Raw genomic sequence first — 14,326 nt, 5'->3', positions numbered from 1 at the left:
CATTATCTTAAAGGGGTAAAATCACATGATCTGATCAACTGAGGATGTAGGCGATTTTACCATAGGTGGCCGGCGTCATGAGGAGAGATGATTTAGGGGGAAAAAAATTGACAAAAAAATGACTTAGGCGATTAGTTTAACAGTGTGACGAAAAGTTAATGTTACCAAAAGTCATATGTTATGGCCTACACTTTGACCAGCTTTTATTCTGAAAATCCCAGATAGGAAGTCTCATTCTTCCTCTTACCCACAGTTGTTAGTGTCAGCCTGAGGCTTGCTCGGACCGGACCGGACCAGGCAGGATGGTGCGGGCTGCGGTGCTGCTGCTGGGTCTCGTGGTATCGTGTCGGGCAGAGTTCGCGCCACCCACCGTCAACATCAGCCTGGATGAAGATCCACAAGTGCGATGGATGCCTCTGCTCAAAGTGTTTGACGTAGACTACCTGAAAAAAGCCGCCGCAGATGTCATTGAGTAAGTTTGACAGAAACTCTTTTGCACGTATCATAATTGTTAAATTTGACGAACAATACACCCGAGGTTATACTTTACAGTTTATGGTTCTAAAAAGCGACTTATTACAAGGTAATGCTACGCTTATCAGGTGTTGCAGAAGTTAGCAATAGTTATGAGGAGTGCTAACTTGTTTTTGATAGTAGATGAGTAATCCATTAATAAGCTTTTAAAATATTGTAAAAATCTAAATATAAACATTGGTATGTAGGCTAACTTACAGACCACAGATGGTATGGTTTCACTTTCTATTACATTATCAGTGTTAACCCTTTATAGGGCACTCCTGGAAATTGAAAACATCGACCCTGAAGTGTTATTGGAGGATATTACAAGACTGTAAAATGTTTCATTTTTATATTGCAAATCGAGGTCAATTGAGTCATTATTATTATTATATTTATTATAGTCTCTTTCCCACAGCAACCCTAAATAGACAATAACACATCAGTTACATCCATCACAACTTTATCTCTTACCTTTAAACTATTTATTATCTTTTTAGACTACTTATTACATATGCGTAATGTCTGAATGTCTTTTTTAAAGCACCTTATATATGAGAAGCACACGTAAATTTAGTTGTATACTTTTTTAATACAATGACAATAAAGGAAAGCTTGACTCTTGTATGCTTTTCTGATTGGTCAGATGCCACAGTGTCACTACCTGTGATGTAGAAATACATGTGGTTGTATGAGCTCACGGAGAGCGAGGAGACCTGTTATAGATGTCCGCTCAAGTTACCAAATATGGTTCTTTGCCTGATAAAGGGTTAAGAGGTACACTGTTAACTGTAATCAGCAGCAACACAACCACTAATAGCTAAAAAAAAAACAACAACAGAAAAAACAAAAAACAAACTGAGGGGCCCAGTTGCAGAGATGTCGGTTGCCTTCTTTCAATGCACCTAAAAATCCATTAAAAAAACCCAAAACCTCACCACTCAACATCAAGAAACAATGACAAGGCTACTAAATATAATCCACAGACCTTGTTGTTGGCAGGTTAATGTAGTATCTATTTTCTTTCCACCAAACTACACACATTGACCGCATCAACGTACAAAACTGAGCTAACTCATGTGACAGCGCATCCACAGAGGACGCCTTTAATGTTTCGTTTTGTGCATGGATGTATTATTATTTCATTAGTAAGAACTGGATAATGTGTCCAATGATAGCGCCTCTTCAGTCAAATGAGAGTTGCTCTACTGGAGCATACACCACAAAAAAAGCCCCCCTACTGAATACTGGCATTAGTGTCTCTCCACTCAGCCCATAGACTTTAAATTGCTTGAAAATATCAGTTTTACAGTTGTCTCTTTTTACTATTTTTGTCTATGGGGAAAAGTTTTCTGGGTCCAGGGGAATTTTTGCTTCCATTCCACAAGCGACCACTGGAAAATAATTGGCTCTAAAGCTGAGCTGTAGCTCCATATCCAGTTCTATAATACATCCATGGTCTTGCGCTGTAGATACATGCTTCCTTCTGTGTGGTCATAAAGTTGGCCGCATTAGTTCAGTACAAACAAAATAGTTCCTTAATGAAACTCCACATAACAAGATCTGCTGATTATCTTGAGGGTCATGATTTCTTTCCACATTGCTGCTGAGTATTTCAAATGAGCACTGTGTTGTTGTGTGCATTTTTCGTAGTAGTGCTAACAATGATTGCACAAATGATGATTGCACACGTTTTCTTATTTTCTTTCTTTTTTTTTAAAACTTTTGTCAGCACCACAGTTCCAAAATGGGTGCATCAGGCAGTCACACCTATTGTGACGTCTTTGGAAAAGTACGTTCCTCAGCCTTATGCGGGGGAGATCCGTGGCATGGCCTCACAGATGGGAGGGAGCGTAGCAGATGTCATCATTCTCAACTTTGCCTATGAAATATCTGCGTATGTATGACTTTTATCAAATGACACATTCATTTTGGAAAGCTGTTAATAATGTGGAGGCATATAATGTCTAACAATTATGCAGGATTAAGGTGAAAGGCCCTCTCATGCATGTAAAACAAACCTTATGCATTCCTAGGTTTTGCACTAGCATCGTAGCTCAGGACACAAAGGGGCATGTGTATCATGGCAGGAACCTCGATTATCCACATCCGGTTCTAAGGAATCTGACGATCGACGTAGTTTTCCTCAAGAATGGAAAGGTACAGTATGCATTTATAGCATTTAAGAACTACATAACTATTGTACCTCCTCAAGCTTTACCCCAACATGTAGTTGAATTATTTATCCAGAATAGTCCTTTGCATAATAGAATATTAACTAATACTATATTATTTTGAAGTTTCTGCGTGTAATGTTTTTTACAGACTTGGTGTGCAAAGGCCTTTTGTCAGCAAATGTAAAATACTTCAGGGACACAGTATTGTAATTTTAGACACATTTGTTCAGGTGGCGTACCGTGGAACTTCATTTGCCGGCTACGTCGGCCTGTGGACGGGACAAAGTCCTAACAAGTTTACTGTCTCTGGCGACCAGCGAGGTGAGACGGCACTTCTTCGTAGCTGCCCAGAAATTCAGCAGATTTTATTGTTCCCTTTTTTCACGTTTGAATTTGTTTGTGATCATCAGGCAGTGAACACTGGTGGAACTGGTGGAAGAATTTGGTGTCTGCGGTCCTCTATCGGAGATCCCCGGTCAGCTGGTTGGTGAGGGAGGTGAGTGTTCTACTGAAGTTATGATAATGAGGATGTTTACTGTATATGATGAGGAAGTGATAGCATTGTTACCACTATATGCAGACACTGGAGGAAGCAGAGGACTTTCAGGATGCAGTGATGCGTCTCTCCAAAATCCCCATCATCACTGGGGTGTATTACATTGTGGGCGGGGTAAAAGCAGGCGAAGGGGTCGTCATCACCAGAGACCGGCCCGGCCCCGCGGATATCTGGCCTCTGGATCCTGTGAACGGAGGGTAGGCTGAAGTATATCAAAGTGTGTGTTGAGTGTGATTGCAGAACTGAGCCCATAAAGTTATATGTTCCTGTTTTAGATGGTATAGAGTGGAGACCAACTTTGACCACTGGCTTCCTCCCCCAACCAGAGACCATCGAAGGTGAGTCATCTCACATGGTGAACACTGCCACATCACTGTTGCTGTCACTGATTTACGCCGTTATTATGTGTTCATTTTGTAGAGAAGCAGCCAACATAGCACTGAATGCTACGGGCCAAGATCACATCAACGTGGAGACACTTTATCAGGCAAGCATGGCCTAATAAGTCAATATCTCAGTGGACCAAAGTTCACGTTATACTGAGAGCACTGTTTTCTGCACATTTTAAAAGTCAGAGACAACATATGGATTTCTCACAGAGTCTTGCCCCTACAGGTTCTGTCGCTGTTTCCAGTGTGTAACGGGTAAGGAGACAGTTATCTGTTCATTATACTCTCATTTTTGTTTCAATGAATCGCGACTGTTCGTGATGCTGAGATGGGGCAGCTGTGTGCATTCCAGTTCCTGTTCCCTTTGCTCCACCTCAGCAGTAAAGTCAATGGGCCTTTGTTTGACACCATACTTCAGCACATTGCAAGTAGCATATAGAACAGCAATAGCTGAGTTTCAGAAAAAACAATGAAGCTTTAATAATATGAGTGCATTAGTTATTTACGGTAGGGCTGGGCGATGTGGCAGAAAAAATTGGTATTTATCAGTCGATATCCATAATTATAAATTTACTTAGTTTACTCATTATTTCTTTCAAATTAAAAGGATGATTTTTGTCCCTGAGTGGAATTTGAAGGTAAAGGTTAATTATGGTTTTAACTAGGGGTGTGTCATATCGCATTGTTCACGATAATACCGGTATATTTTTTATATGATAAAAGCTCAGTAGTTCGATCCCCGACCATGGCAGCCTACATGTCGAAGTATCCTTGAGCAAGATACTGAACCGCAAAAATTGCTCCCAATGCTGCGTTCATCGGTGTGTGAATGAATTCCCAATGGTGGCACCAGTGTCCTGGTAGCCTCAGCCACCAGCATGAATGTGTGTGTGTGAATGGGTGAATGAGTGCAGTGTGTAGTGTAAATCGTTTTGGATAAAAGCTATATAAGTGCAGTCCATTTACGTTTATTATTATTAGGGCCTCGGGGCAATCGCACCGAGCACTGGTCCCATACAGCAATAGCTGTAGGGACCAACTACTGTTATACTGTGGATTTCTTCTTATTCCTCTTGCGGACGCAATTTCGTCCCGCTACTAGTCCTACAACTTAAAGAGTTGCAGGACAAATTATATATCAAAACGTGCGGTTTGATCGGGATCGGTGTGCTATTACTTTTCTCTACAGAATACGAATTTTTCGCGAAGTAAGTCGCGAAAAACTGCTCAAAATTTTGCTTTGAAATGAATGGGACGGCCGACAAAAAATGAGCGAAAAAGAACAATCATTGGAGATTTTTAAACGTCTACTTCTCCGGCATAATTTCACCTAGAGACTTCATTTAAACTTTAAACAGTAGACACAAGTCTTGTGTATCGGTGTATTAATCCACGTTTCGATAGGTCATATCGTTTTTTATCAATCCCTGTTCAATGACCATGATAATTTTTGGAGAAATTCTGAGATTATAATGGTGTGTATTGCACGGAATGTTCGTGTCAGAGTGTGTGATGTCATCGCTCAGAGTGTAGAGGGAGAGGTAAAACTGTCAAAAAATTAATTTTAAAACTGCGCTCCAGGCCGCAAATTTCACTCTACAGAAATAATTTATACATAGAAACGTAGGAAAATTTGTCTTCTCACTCACAATCCTCTGGTAAAGCTGTCAGAGTTATAGTTTGGGCGTACGACGCACAGATGCGGCACCAACACCACCAACAGCCTCATTGGGTCCCATATTAAAAACGCAGGGAGATATTTGAAAAATGGATATGGAAACGTTTTTTTAGATCGCTCTAACAAAGCTATTTTTTCATTTTTCTGAAAAAAAACCATATGTAGACGTTCAGGAAGAACTCAAAGTGAAGTCGAATCAATGATAGGTATTATGGTTTTGCCAAAAATGCTTTCTGTTCGAGGCCAGAAATTCCAGTCCACCTCTGGCTGCTGTCACTCTTTTGGAACTTTAACAGGTGGTATCAGTTAATTCAGTTGATTGCTTTGATCTGATTGCCTTTGATCTTTGATGTGATTACAGTTACAGATACACACACACACACATGCGCGTAAGTGCGCACACTCCTCACACATGCATACACCTGCTTCAAACATGCACACACAGGTAACTTTGTGATTTTAATTACACACACAGGTAACTTTATGCGATTTTTCGCTACACACACGCACACACACACACACACAAATGCGCGCGTATGCGCGCACACTCCACCACATACATGTTTCTCTCTCTCTCTCTCTCTCTCAAACACACACACACACACGCACACACACACACACACACACACACACACTTTGAGGTTAAAGGGCATAGTTTTAAATCTCTGAAGAATCTCATAGTGTACAGACACCGGCAGTAGCCCCCGTGGCCCTTTCAAAATTTCCCCAGAGGAAATTTTCTAGTTATTATTATTATTGATGCATTTAAGCAACATTTTCTAATACTTACATTTTTTACTGAAGAGTCAAGAGTACAGTTTACTGTTTGCATGATTTGCACTTTAGATGCAAATTTAGATTTATGGTTGATTTTTATTTATACAGACTTAAAAATCATTAATTAATTATTAATCATTTTTATCATTATATTTTTTTCAGAATTTTGTCATATCATCAATAATATAATAACAGCAAAAATACCCTGAAATATTGTGATATTCTTTTGGGGCCATATGGCCCACCCCTAGTTTGAACTATTTTTCATTGTCAGAAACATTACCACTTGGTAAGGAGCATTTTACAAATCTGAGGTAGGCTAATATTGAGTGGGAAATAGCTTTTACTCCACTACATGTATTTATTACTTTAGTTAAGATTCAGATTGATAACAAAAAATATAATCAACAAATTAATCTTGATGTTGGCTATTATTATGGATAAAGATAAAACTTTACTGAGCCCTTGTTGAAGTCTGAGCAGCCTGCACTCAGACTGCACTGACATCGCTCTCCAGATCTCACTAATGTTAATGTTATACCTGGACCCCAATATTTTCACAAAAAGAGCTTTAAGTCCTCTCTTATTTTAATCTCCTACCTCTCAAAAGCCTGGATAGTCTAGTTTACGAATGGTTGTCCCAGAAACGAGCAGAACTGTGTGTAGTAAAGTTCTCTCTCTGGAAGAATCAGAGTCCACGCTGAGTTCTGCCAGCTGTCCGTTGCTTTTACTGGTGTGGCTGGTTAGGAAAATCCCTGGATTAGTGGGCCTGTCCGGGTCATTGTTATGGCTCTGCATTGATGTAGTTAACTGCCAGTTGTGGTTAAGGGTCCACGGCAGGTCATTCCACTTTCTTCAGCGTCTCTTGTTGCTCGCTTTTCTCACTGGCATTTTACTTATCCCGCTTTAACAACAAGCCTGCCTGGAGGCGACATGATGGACCGTTCATCTTCTTTTGTTAAATGGTGGGTGACAACTAACATTTAAGGTGCATTATCACCCCCATGTCTTGATGTATGTGTGGTTTAATTACATCAAACACTTTTAGAAAATGTGATATTACTGTCAAGGAAAATTACATGGAGATAATTATTGCCCTATTTTAAGGAGCCGTTACATAGCTTGTTATAATAAAATGATGTATTGCATGACATATGATTGTATTTTTATGTTGATAATCCCCAGAATTACTGTTTACACAACAATAATGAGTGCAGCCACCCCAGAGAAGTACAGCACACTTGTCAGGCCACAGGTAATTATATATTTTTAATATATATTTACAACTACAGCCTAAATTCATTTATCATTTGTTTTGTTTTACTCAGTTCCTCTAAACCATTTTGTTATGACACTATGCTCCAAGGGGTGTATTCTGCCTCTAAGTTAGATTCAACATTATTTTGTATGTTAAGTCAAAATGATATCCTTTTAACTGGTTTCATTAAACAGCATACTTTTTAATAGAAAAGACATACATTTTTATATTTTCACAACAGTATGACAGCATGATTTTCACTGCTGTGGAAAGCTACAAAAATAAAACATAATGGGAAAAAGGTTATTGACATTTCCCTTGTTTAAAAGTAAAAACAAACAAACATGATGACTTTGTGATTTAATAATTAATGCATGAACAGGTTGGAATAATGAGCATAAAGGGGTGATATGTCACTGAAAATGAAACTCATCTCTCTCCATCTCTTTGAAGGGCTGCGGACCATTCTGACCGGCCTTGAGTGGTCAACAACGCACGCATTTTTGCTGCAGAGTGTCTGAAGTTCACAACATTATTCCAGATGCAGATACTTGATCATATGGAGATTAAATTATCAATGAAATAATATATAGCATTAGCATTTTTAGCGTGATTGTGCTTTTCTGCCTCTAATAAAAGAAAAAATGCGATCTTTTTTTTTTTCATTTTTATGTACAGTAGCTGCAGTTTATATGTCAAGCTTAGGTTGCTAAGGTTGAGTGACAGAATTTTTAAATGACACTGCAACACACACAAATATACAATTCTACCTCATACACCAGGACATGCTAACAAGTTCTATGCTGTTTGTCACAAACAAACTGGTTCACTGGTTATTATGGTTCACGTTTCTCTGTTTAAAGCATTCAGGTCTGACACCAACTGCTGTCTTTGCTTTACAGATTCACACAGTAGGCACCACATTTATGGGTGTGTTCTGGTCACTGTATTTGTATAGTTTATTCTATGCAGATAGCCAAAAATTTACTGTGCACTGTTTTCACAAATGAGGAACTCATGAGTAGATAGTTGTGAGCAACAGGAAGAGCAATAAATGCTTAATCGCTTTCATTATCAATTATGTATAGATTATATTATCTTTGTGTAATTTTGTTTGGCTTTGAGAGATATATTGTGTGGACTGCTGTTAATTAGAACCTGATTTGGTTACACTTTTTATGGATACCTCATCTATAGTGCATAATGAGGGCATTATAATGCATTTATAATGCTTCATGAGTACACTGATCTTGACTAGTTATAAAGTAGAGGTTGATTAGTGGGGCTTATAATACATTGTAAACAAACAAAAGCCCCTTGGATATGTTTGGGGGGGGGGGGGGGGGGGGGGGAATAATGTATGTAATATATGTATCTACTGGATGCAGTTTGATTAAAAAAAACGTGGATGCTGTCACAGCTGACTCAAAGGCAGCAACAAGAATGGGTGACCAGAGAAGTGTATCAAAGATAAAGAAGCATTTTTATTTACAAAATATGAGGAACAGAAAATAAATGTGGAAGTCAGCAATCAGATGTAAACAGCTCCGTCCACAGGGCAGAGAGTCCAGGGGAAGGGTGATGCAATTCTATGTCCAGTAAACCGACTCAGGCCCAGGTGTTGCTCATGAACAGATGCCGACCCTCCGAACAGACCTGGAACTTGAAACACAAAGGACAAACCAGCAGGACAGGGACACCTAGTGGAACAGGGGGGCAATACTCCCCAAGGGATTTAGTCTTTTTTGGGCATTAAGTGATTTTTTCAAATAATTATAAAAGGGGACTTCAAATATAGATTTCTGGATTAAAGGTTTTTTTTTATTATGTTAGATTATACTAATAAATAGTCCGGGCCCTATCTAACACATGTACAGCAGTGCAGTGTGACTGCTAGTTTCAGTTCTCATTTTCACACCTAACTTGTTTAAGTAGTAAATGCACTTCCATCCATCAGTGCACCGATTTTAGATAAAGTGTGGTCAGCACCTTTCCATCTTGAGGCAGCAGAAAGCTTTTTTCACCATTGACCAACAAAAACTTAGTCCAATGTCAATGATCCAGTATTTCACTGTCATTAAAAACACAGTCTTTAGACAGTAGGATGCACCTACAAAAGGTCGGTTCACAACCTACCTAAACTCTGTGTCCTGTTACACGTATAGGGACATGCTGCAGTGCTCCTTCTCCGGTCAATAGGCTGAATTGGTAAAATAAGGTTGGCATCAAACATGCAATAGGAATGTGAATGTTAATGTTGCACTTCTGTGGTGGGAACAAATATTGGAAATTAGGAGCAAGTAACAATATTTCACACATGACATTTTTGAGAACTAAATATTTTTTGTATTTATGTTATACCCAAACCTTCCATTTACCTTAGATTAACAATATTGAAGCCTAACTGTACTCTTGCACCCTTGTCCAGTGAAAGAGCTCAATTGGAACAATTAGGAGAGTGATTTATTTGATAAATCATGTCATCCATCTGATTCTGTCACAGGAGAGAGGCATGTTAAGGCATTAAAAACAGGGGAAAAAGACCCAGGCTGTTGACCCTTGATCCCTTATTTTGACACACTAAACTATAGTGTAACTAATCTGATTTCTTCAATTAATGATGATATAGGGGAGTGAGAGAGGGGTGCCCATTGATGACTTACCATGTTATATGAAGCATTAAAACCAGCAATCCTAAATGGTTCTCTGTTGGAAAAATAACTGAGATGGTGCACAAAAGCAACTCCACAAAAGATGCCATTCTTTGTACTTTCCATTGCTTTTTTGATCACCATTGCTGCAAAACCTTATCTCAGTGAGTTTGCAGCTTGTGAATTGCCACATGTCGTTATTATCATTGAACAGACATCGATTGAAGACAAAGCGAGCCACCAGTGGGTTCTCCCTAAATATGGTTGCAGTTCAGCAATGGACCCAAAACAACATAAATGGGCAGCAATCACACTTAAACATGAAGCATTGGTTGGGCAGTTCCCATTATAACCTATAAACTGAAAGCAGGATAAAACTTAAATGCAAGGAGATCAGGCTGATGTGATGAACATTATGAGCTCGACCAAAATGTGGTTAATCCTTCCATCCCTATGCTGATTGGTGAGTCTCTTTAATACATCTCCTCTGGCCAACAGGCATTGGACAACATTTCCAAAGATGTACTTGTAAAGGCTGTCATGAAGTTCTGTGAAAAGAGAAATGCCAAGGAAGAGACATCATTACATGTCCCTATCAAGAATGAAACAATAAAACAGTCAAAGACAGTGGCCAAAGTACACAAAAATACAAGGAAGTACCAGTCCAGAACTTTGGACTGGTAATAGGAGGAGGTTTTCAAGCCTGGAGAGCTTCATTAAGTAAAAGGCTGCGGGCAGACAACAATGTGGTCTTTTTGTTGTTGTTAGCAAAGTTGTTGACTACTTCTAGATCATAAATGTAAACATGACTAATGCATATGTACAGCTGTTCATATTTAAAACAGTGGTTTAAAAGTGAATTGCACTTTGAAATTGAAAGTGCCCTGATTAGACCAAAACAATGAATAAAGCATGATGACTTACCATGTTATATGAAGGATTGAAACCAGCAAACCTAAATGGTTCTCTGGTAGGAAAGTAAGTGAGATGGTGAAATGACAACTCCAACAAAAGACGCCTCTCCATGCTGTGTACTTTCCACTGCTCGTTTGTTCGCCACTGATGGAAAGCCTTATCTCAGTGAGTTTGCAGTTTGTGAATTGTGAGTTGATACAGAAATTTTGCAAACGTTGGTTTAGACAGACGTGTGGCACTACAATACATACATGCACATATGATGCAGAATGAATGCAAACCTTGATATTGGCTTTGGAAGTAAAAGTTTTGGTTTTGGAAGTCAGCATATTAATTTGGGAAGGTGAATGAGCTGGAAATATAACTTTCCAAACATATAAAAACCTTCGCGAAATAATGCCAACTTCCAAAACCAACACAGCCCAACCCAATACTGCCACCTGCGCCAAGTCACGTTTACTGATAATTACGGTAAAATGAACTGCAAAAAAATACATAATGACTAAAAAACCTGCAATGTAATTGATTGGATTAAATATTCCTGTCAAGTTTGGAACAATGACTGAGAACTTACAAAGTCAATATGACATAATGCACAATAACAAAGGTTTCATATTGATATCAGAAGTTAATGTTTTGGTTTTGGAAGCTAATATGTGATTTGGGAAGGTGAATGAGCTGGAAATGTAACTTTCCAAATAAAAACGTCCCCAAAAAATGGAATTTTCCAAAACCAATACAGTACTGCCACCTGCGAAAAGAAACGTTTACTGATAATTATGGTAAAATTAACTGCAAAAAAGAAACATAATAATGACCAAAAAACTGCAATGTACTTAATTGGAAGAAACATTCCTGTCAAGTTTGGAACAATGATTGAGAACTCCCAAAATCAATACAACACAATGCACAATGACAAAGGTTTCATATTGATATAAGAAGTTAATGTTTTAGTTTTGGAAGACAGCATATTAAAATGGGAATGTTAATGAATTGGAAAAGTTACTTTCCAAACATAAAAAGAACTTCCCAAAGTAATGCCGACTTCCAAAACCAATACACTACTGCCACCTGCGCAAAGACACCTTTTTCTGATAATTATGGTAAAATGAACTGCAAAAAAAATACACAATGACTAAAAAAACTGCAATGTACTTAATTGGATAAAATATTCCTGTCAAGTTTGGAACAATGACTGAGAACTCCGAAAGTCAATATGACATGATGCACAATGACAAAGGTTTCATATTGATCTCAGAAGTTAATGTTTTGGTTTTGGAAGCTAATATGTGATTTGGAAAGGTTAATGAGCTGGAAATGTAACTTTCGAAAAATAAAAATAAAAATTCCAAAATAATGCCAACTTCCAAAACCAACACAGTACTGCCACCTGCTCAAAGACACGTTTACTGATAATTATGGTAAAATTAACTGCAAAAAAAGAAACATAATAATGATCCAAAAAATACAATGTACTCAATTGGATAAAATATTCCTGTCAGTTTTGGAACATTGACTGAGAACTCCCAAAATCAACATGCCATGCTGCATAACTAAAGCAAATGTTTCATATTGATATCAGAAGTTAATGTTTTGGTTTTGGAAGACAGGATATTAAATTGGGAATGTTAATGAATTGGAAAAGTAACTTTCCAAACATAAAAAGAACTTCCCAAAATGATGCCAACTTCCAAAACCAAAAGAGTACTGCCACATGCGCAAAGACACGTTTAATGAAAATTACGGTAAAATGAACTGCAAAAAAATACATAATAATGATGAAAAAACTGCAGTGTACATAAACGGAATAAATATTCCTATCAAGTTTGGAACAATGACTGAGAATTCCCAAAGTGAAAAAAGGAACTGCAAAAAAATGCACAATAATAAACAAAAAAACTCCAATGTACTTAATTTGATAAAATATTCCAGTCTGTAAGTTTGGAACAATGACTGAGAACTCCCAAAATCAATATGACATAATGCACAATGACAAGGGTTTCATATTGATATCAGAAGTTAATGTCTTGGTTTTGGAAGTCAGCATATTCATTTGGGAATGTGAATGAGCTGAAAATGTAACTTTCCAAACATTAAAAAAAACTTCCCAAAATAATGCCTACTTCCAAAACCAACACAGTACTGTCACTTGCGCAAAGAGAAGTTTACTGATAATTATGGTAAAATGAACTGCAAAAAAAAAACCATAATAATGATGAAAAAACTGCAATGTACGTAAATGGAAGAAATATTCCTCTCAAGTTTGGAACAATGACTGAGAACTCCCAAAGTCAAAATTTGAACTGCAAAAAAATGCATAATAATTAACAAAAAACTGCAATGTACCTAATTGGATAAAATATTCCTGTCAAGTTTGGAACAATAAATGAGAACTCCCAAAATCAATACGACATAATACACAATGACAAAGGTTTCATATTGATATCAGAAGTTAATGTCTTGGTTTTGGAAGTCGCGTATTAATTTGGGAATGTGAATGAGTTGGAAATGTAACTTTCCAAACATTAAAAAAAACTTCACAAAATAATGCCAACTTCCAAAACCAATAGCGTACTGCCACCTGCGCAAAGACAAGTTTACTGATAATTATGGTAAAATGAACTGCAAAAAAAACCCCACAATAATGATGAAAAAACTGCAATGTACGTAAATGGAAGAAATATTCCTCTCAAGTTTGGAACAATGACTGAGAACCCCCAAAATCAATACAACATAATACACAATGACAAAGGTTTCATATTGATATCAGAAGTTAATGTTTTGGTTTTGGAAGACAGCATGTTAAAAGGGGAATGTTAATGATTTGGAAAAGTTACTTTCCAAACATAAAAAGAACTTCCCAAAATAATGCCAACTTCCAAAACCAATAGAGTACTGCCACTTGTGCAAAGACATGTTTACTGATCATTATGGGAAAATGTACTGCAAAAAAATACATAATAATGACGAAAAAACTTCAATGTACATAAACGGAAGAAATATTCCTATTAGGTCTGGAACAATGACTGAGAATTCCCAAAGTCAAAATTGGAATTGCAAAGAAAGAAACACAATAATGACAAAAAAAAACTGCAATGTAATTAATTGGATAAAATATCCATGTCCAATTTGGAACAATAAATGAAAACTCCCAAAATCAATACTACATAATACACAATGACAAAGGTTTCATATTGATATCAGAAGTTAATATCTTGGTTTTGGAAGTCGCATATTAATTTGGGAATGTGAATGAGCTGGAAAAGTTACTTTCCAAACGTAAAAAGAACTGCCCAAAATAATGGCAACTTCCAAAACCAATAGAGTACTGCCACCTGCGCAAAGACACGTTTACTGATCATTATGATGAAATGAACTGCAAAAAAAGAAACACAATATTGACAAAAAA

General features: G+C 37.5%; 1 protein-coding gene and 1 long non-coding RNA gene across 2 annotated transcripts; one reads left to right on the top strand and one right to left on the bottom strand.

Moving 5' to 3' along the window:
• The first annotated feature begins 260 nt into the window (after positions 1–260).
• LOC131968664 (N-acylethanolamine-hydrolyzing acid amidase-like) lies at positions 261–8,001 on the top strand. The gene is made up of 11 exons (XM_059329650.1): positions 261–472; positions 2,249–2,413; positions 2,553–2,676; positions 2,924–3,014; positions 3,104–3,189; positions 3,274–3,446; positions 3,525–3,587; positions 3,670–3,736; positions 3,865–3,893; positions 7,279–7,348; positions 7,805–8,001. The coding sequence occupies exons 1-11, from the start codon at positions 303–305 to the stop codon at positions 7,820–7,822; spliced, it is 1,056 nt and encodes a 351-aa protein (XP_059185633.1). The 5' UTR covers positions 261–302; the 3' UTR covers positions 7,823–8,001.
• An 831-nt stretch (positions 8,002–8,832) lies between these two features.
• LOC131968730 (uncharacterized) lies at positions 8,833–11,331 on the bottom strand. The gene is made up of 3 exons (XR_009394059.1): positions 10,015–11,331; positions 9,730–9,845; positions 8,833–9,616 (listed from the first exon to the last, which is right to left on the bottom strand). It is a non-coding gene; the product is annotated as an uncharacterized LOC131968730 (long non-coding RNA).
• Between the last annotated feature and the right edge of the window lie 2,995 nt (positions 11,332–14,326).

This window comes from Centropristis striata, chromosome 3 (assembly GCF_030273125.1).
Source record: "Centropristis striata isolate RG_2023a ecotype Rhode Island chromosome 3, C.striata_1.0, whole genome shotgun sequence".
In the NCBI taxonomy this organism is placed as follows: Eukaryota; Metazoa; Chordata; class Actinopteri; order Perciformes; family Serranidae; genus Centropristis; species Centropristis striata.
This window is presented reverse-complemented; position numbering and strand designations above follow the sequence as displayed.

What these genes read in the sequence shown, in the direction of transcription:
- LOC131968664 (XM_059329650.1), top strand. Translation starts at nt 303, where the DNA reads ATGGTGCGGGCTGCGGTGCTGCTGCTGGGTCTCGTGGTATCGTGTCGG. An exon ending in TTTTCCTCAAGAATGGAAAG is followed by an intron (nt 2,677 to 2,923) that starts GTACAGTATGCA and finishes ACATTTGTTCAG; the next exon opens with GTGGCGTACCGTGGAACTTC. An exon ending in CCAACCAGAGACCATCGAAG is followed by an intron (nt 3,588 to 3,669) that starts GTGAGTCATCTC and finishes TTCATTTTGTAG; the next exon opens with AGAAGCAGCCAACATAGCAC.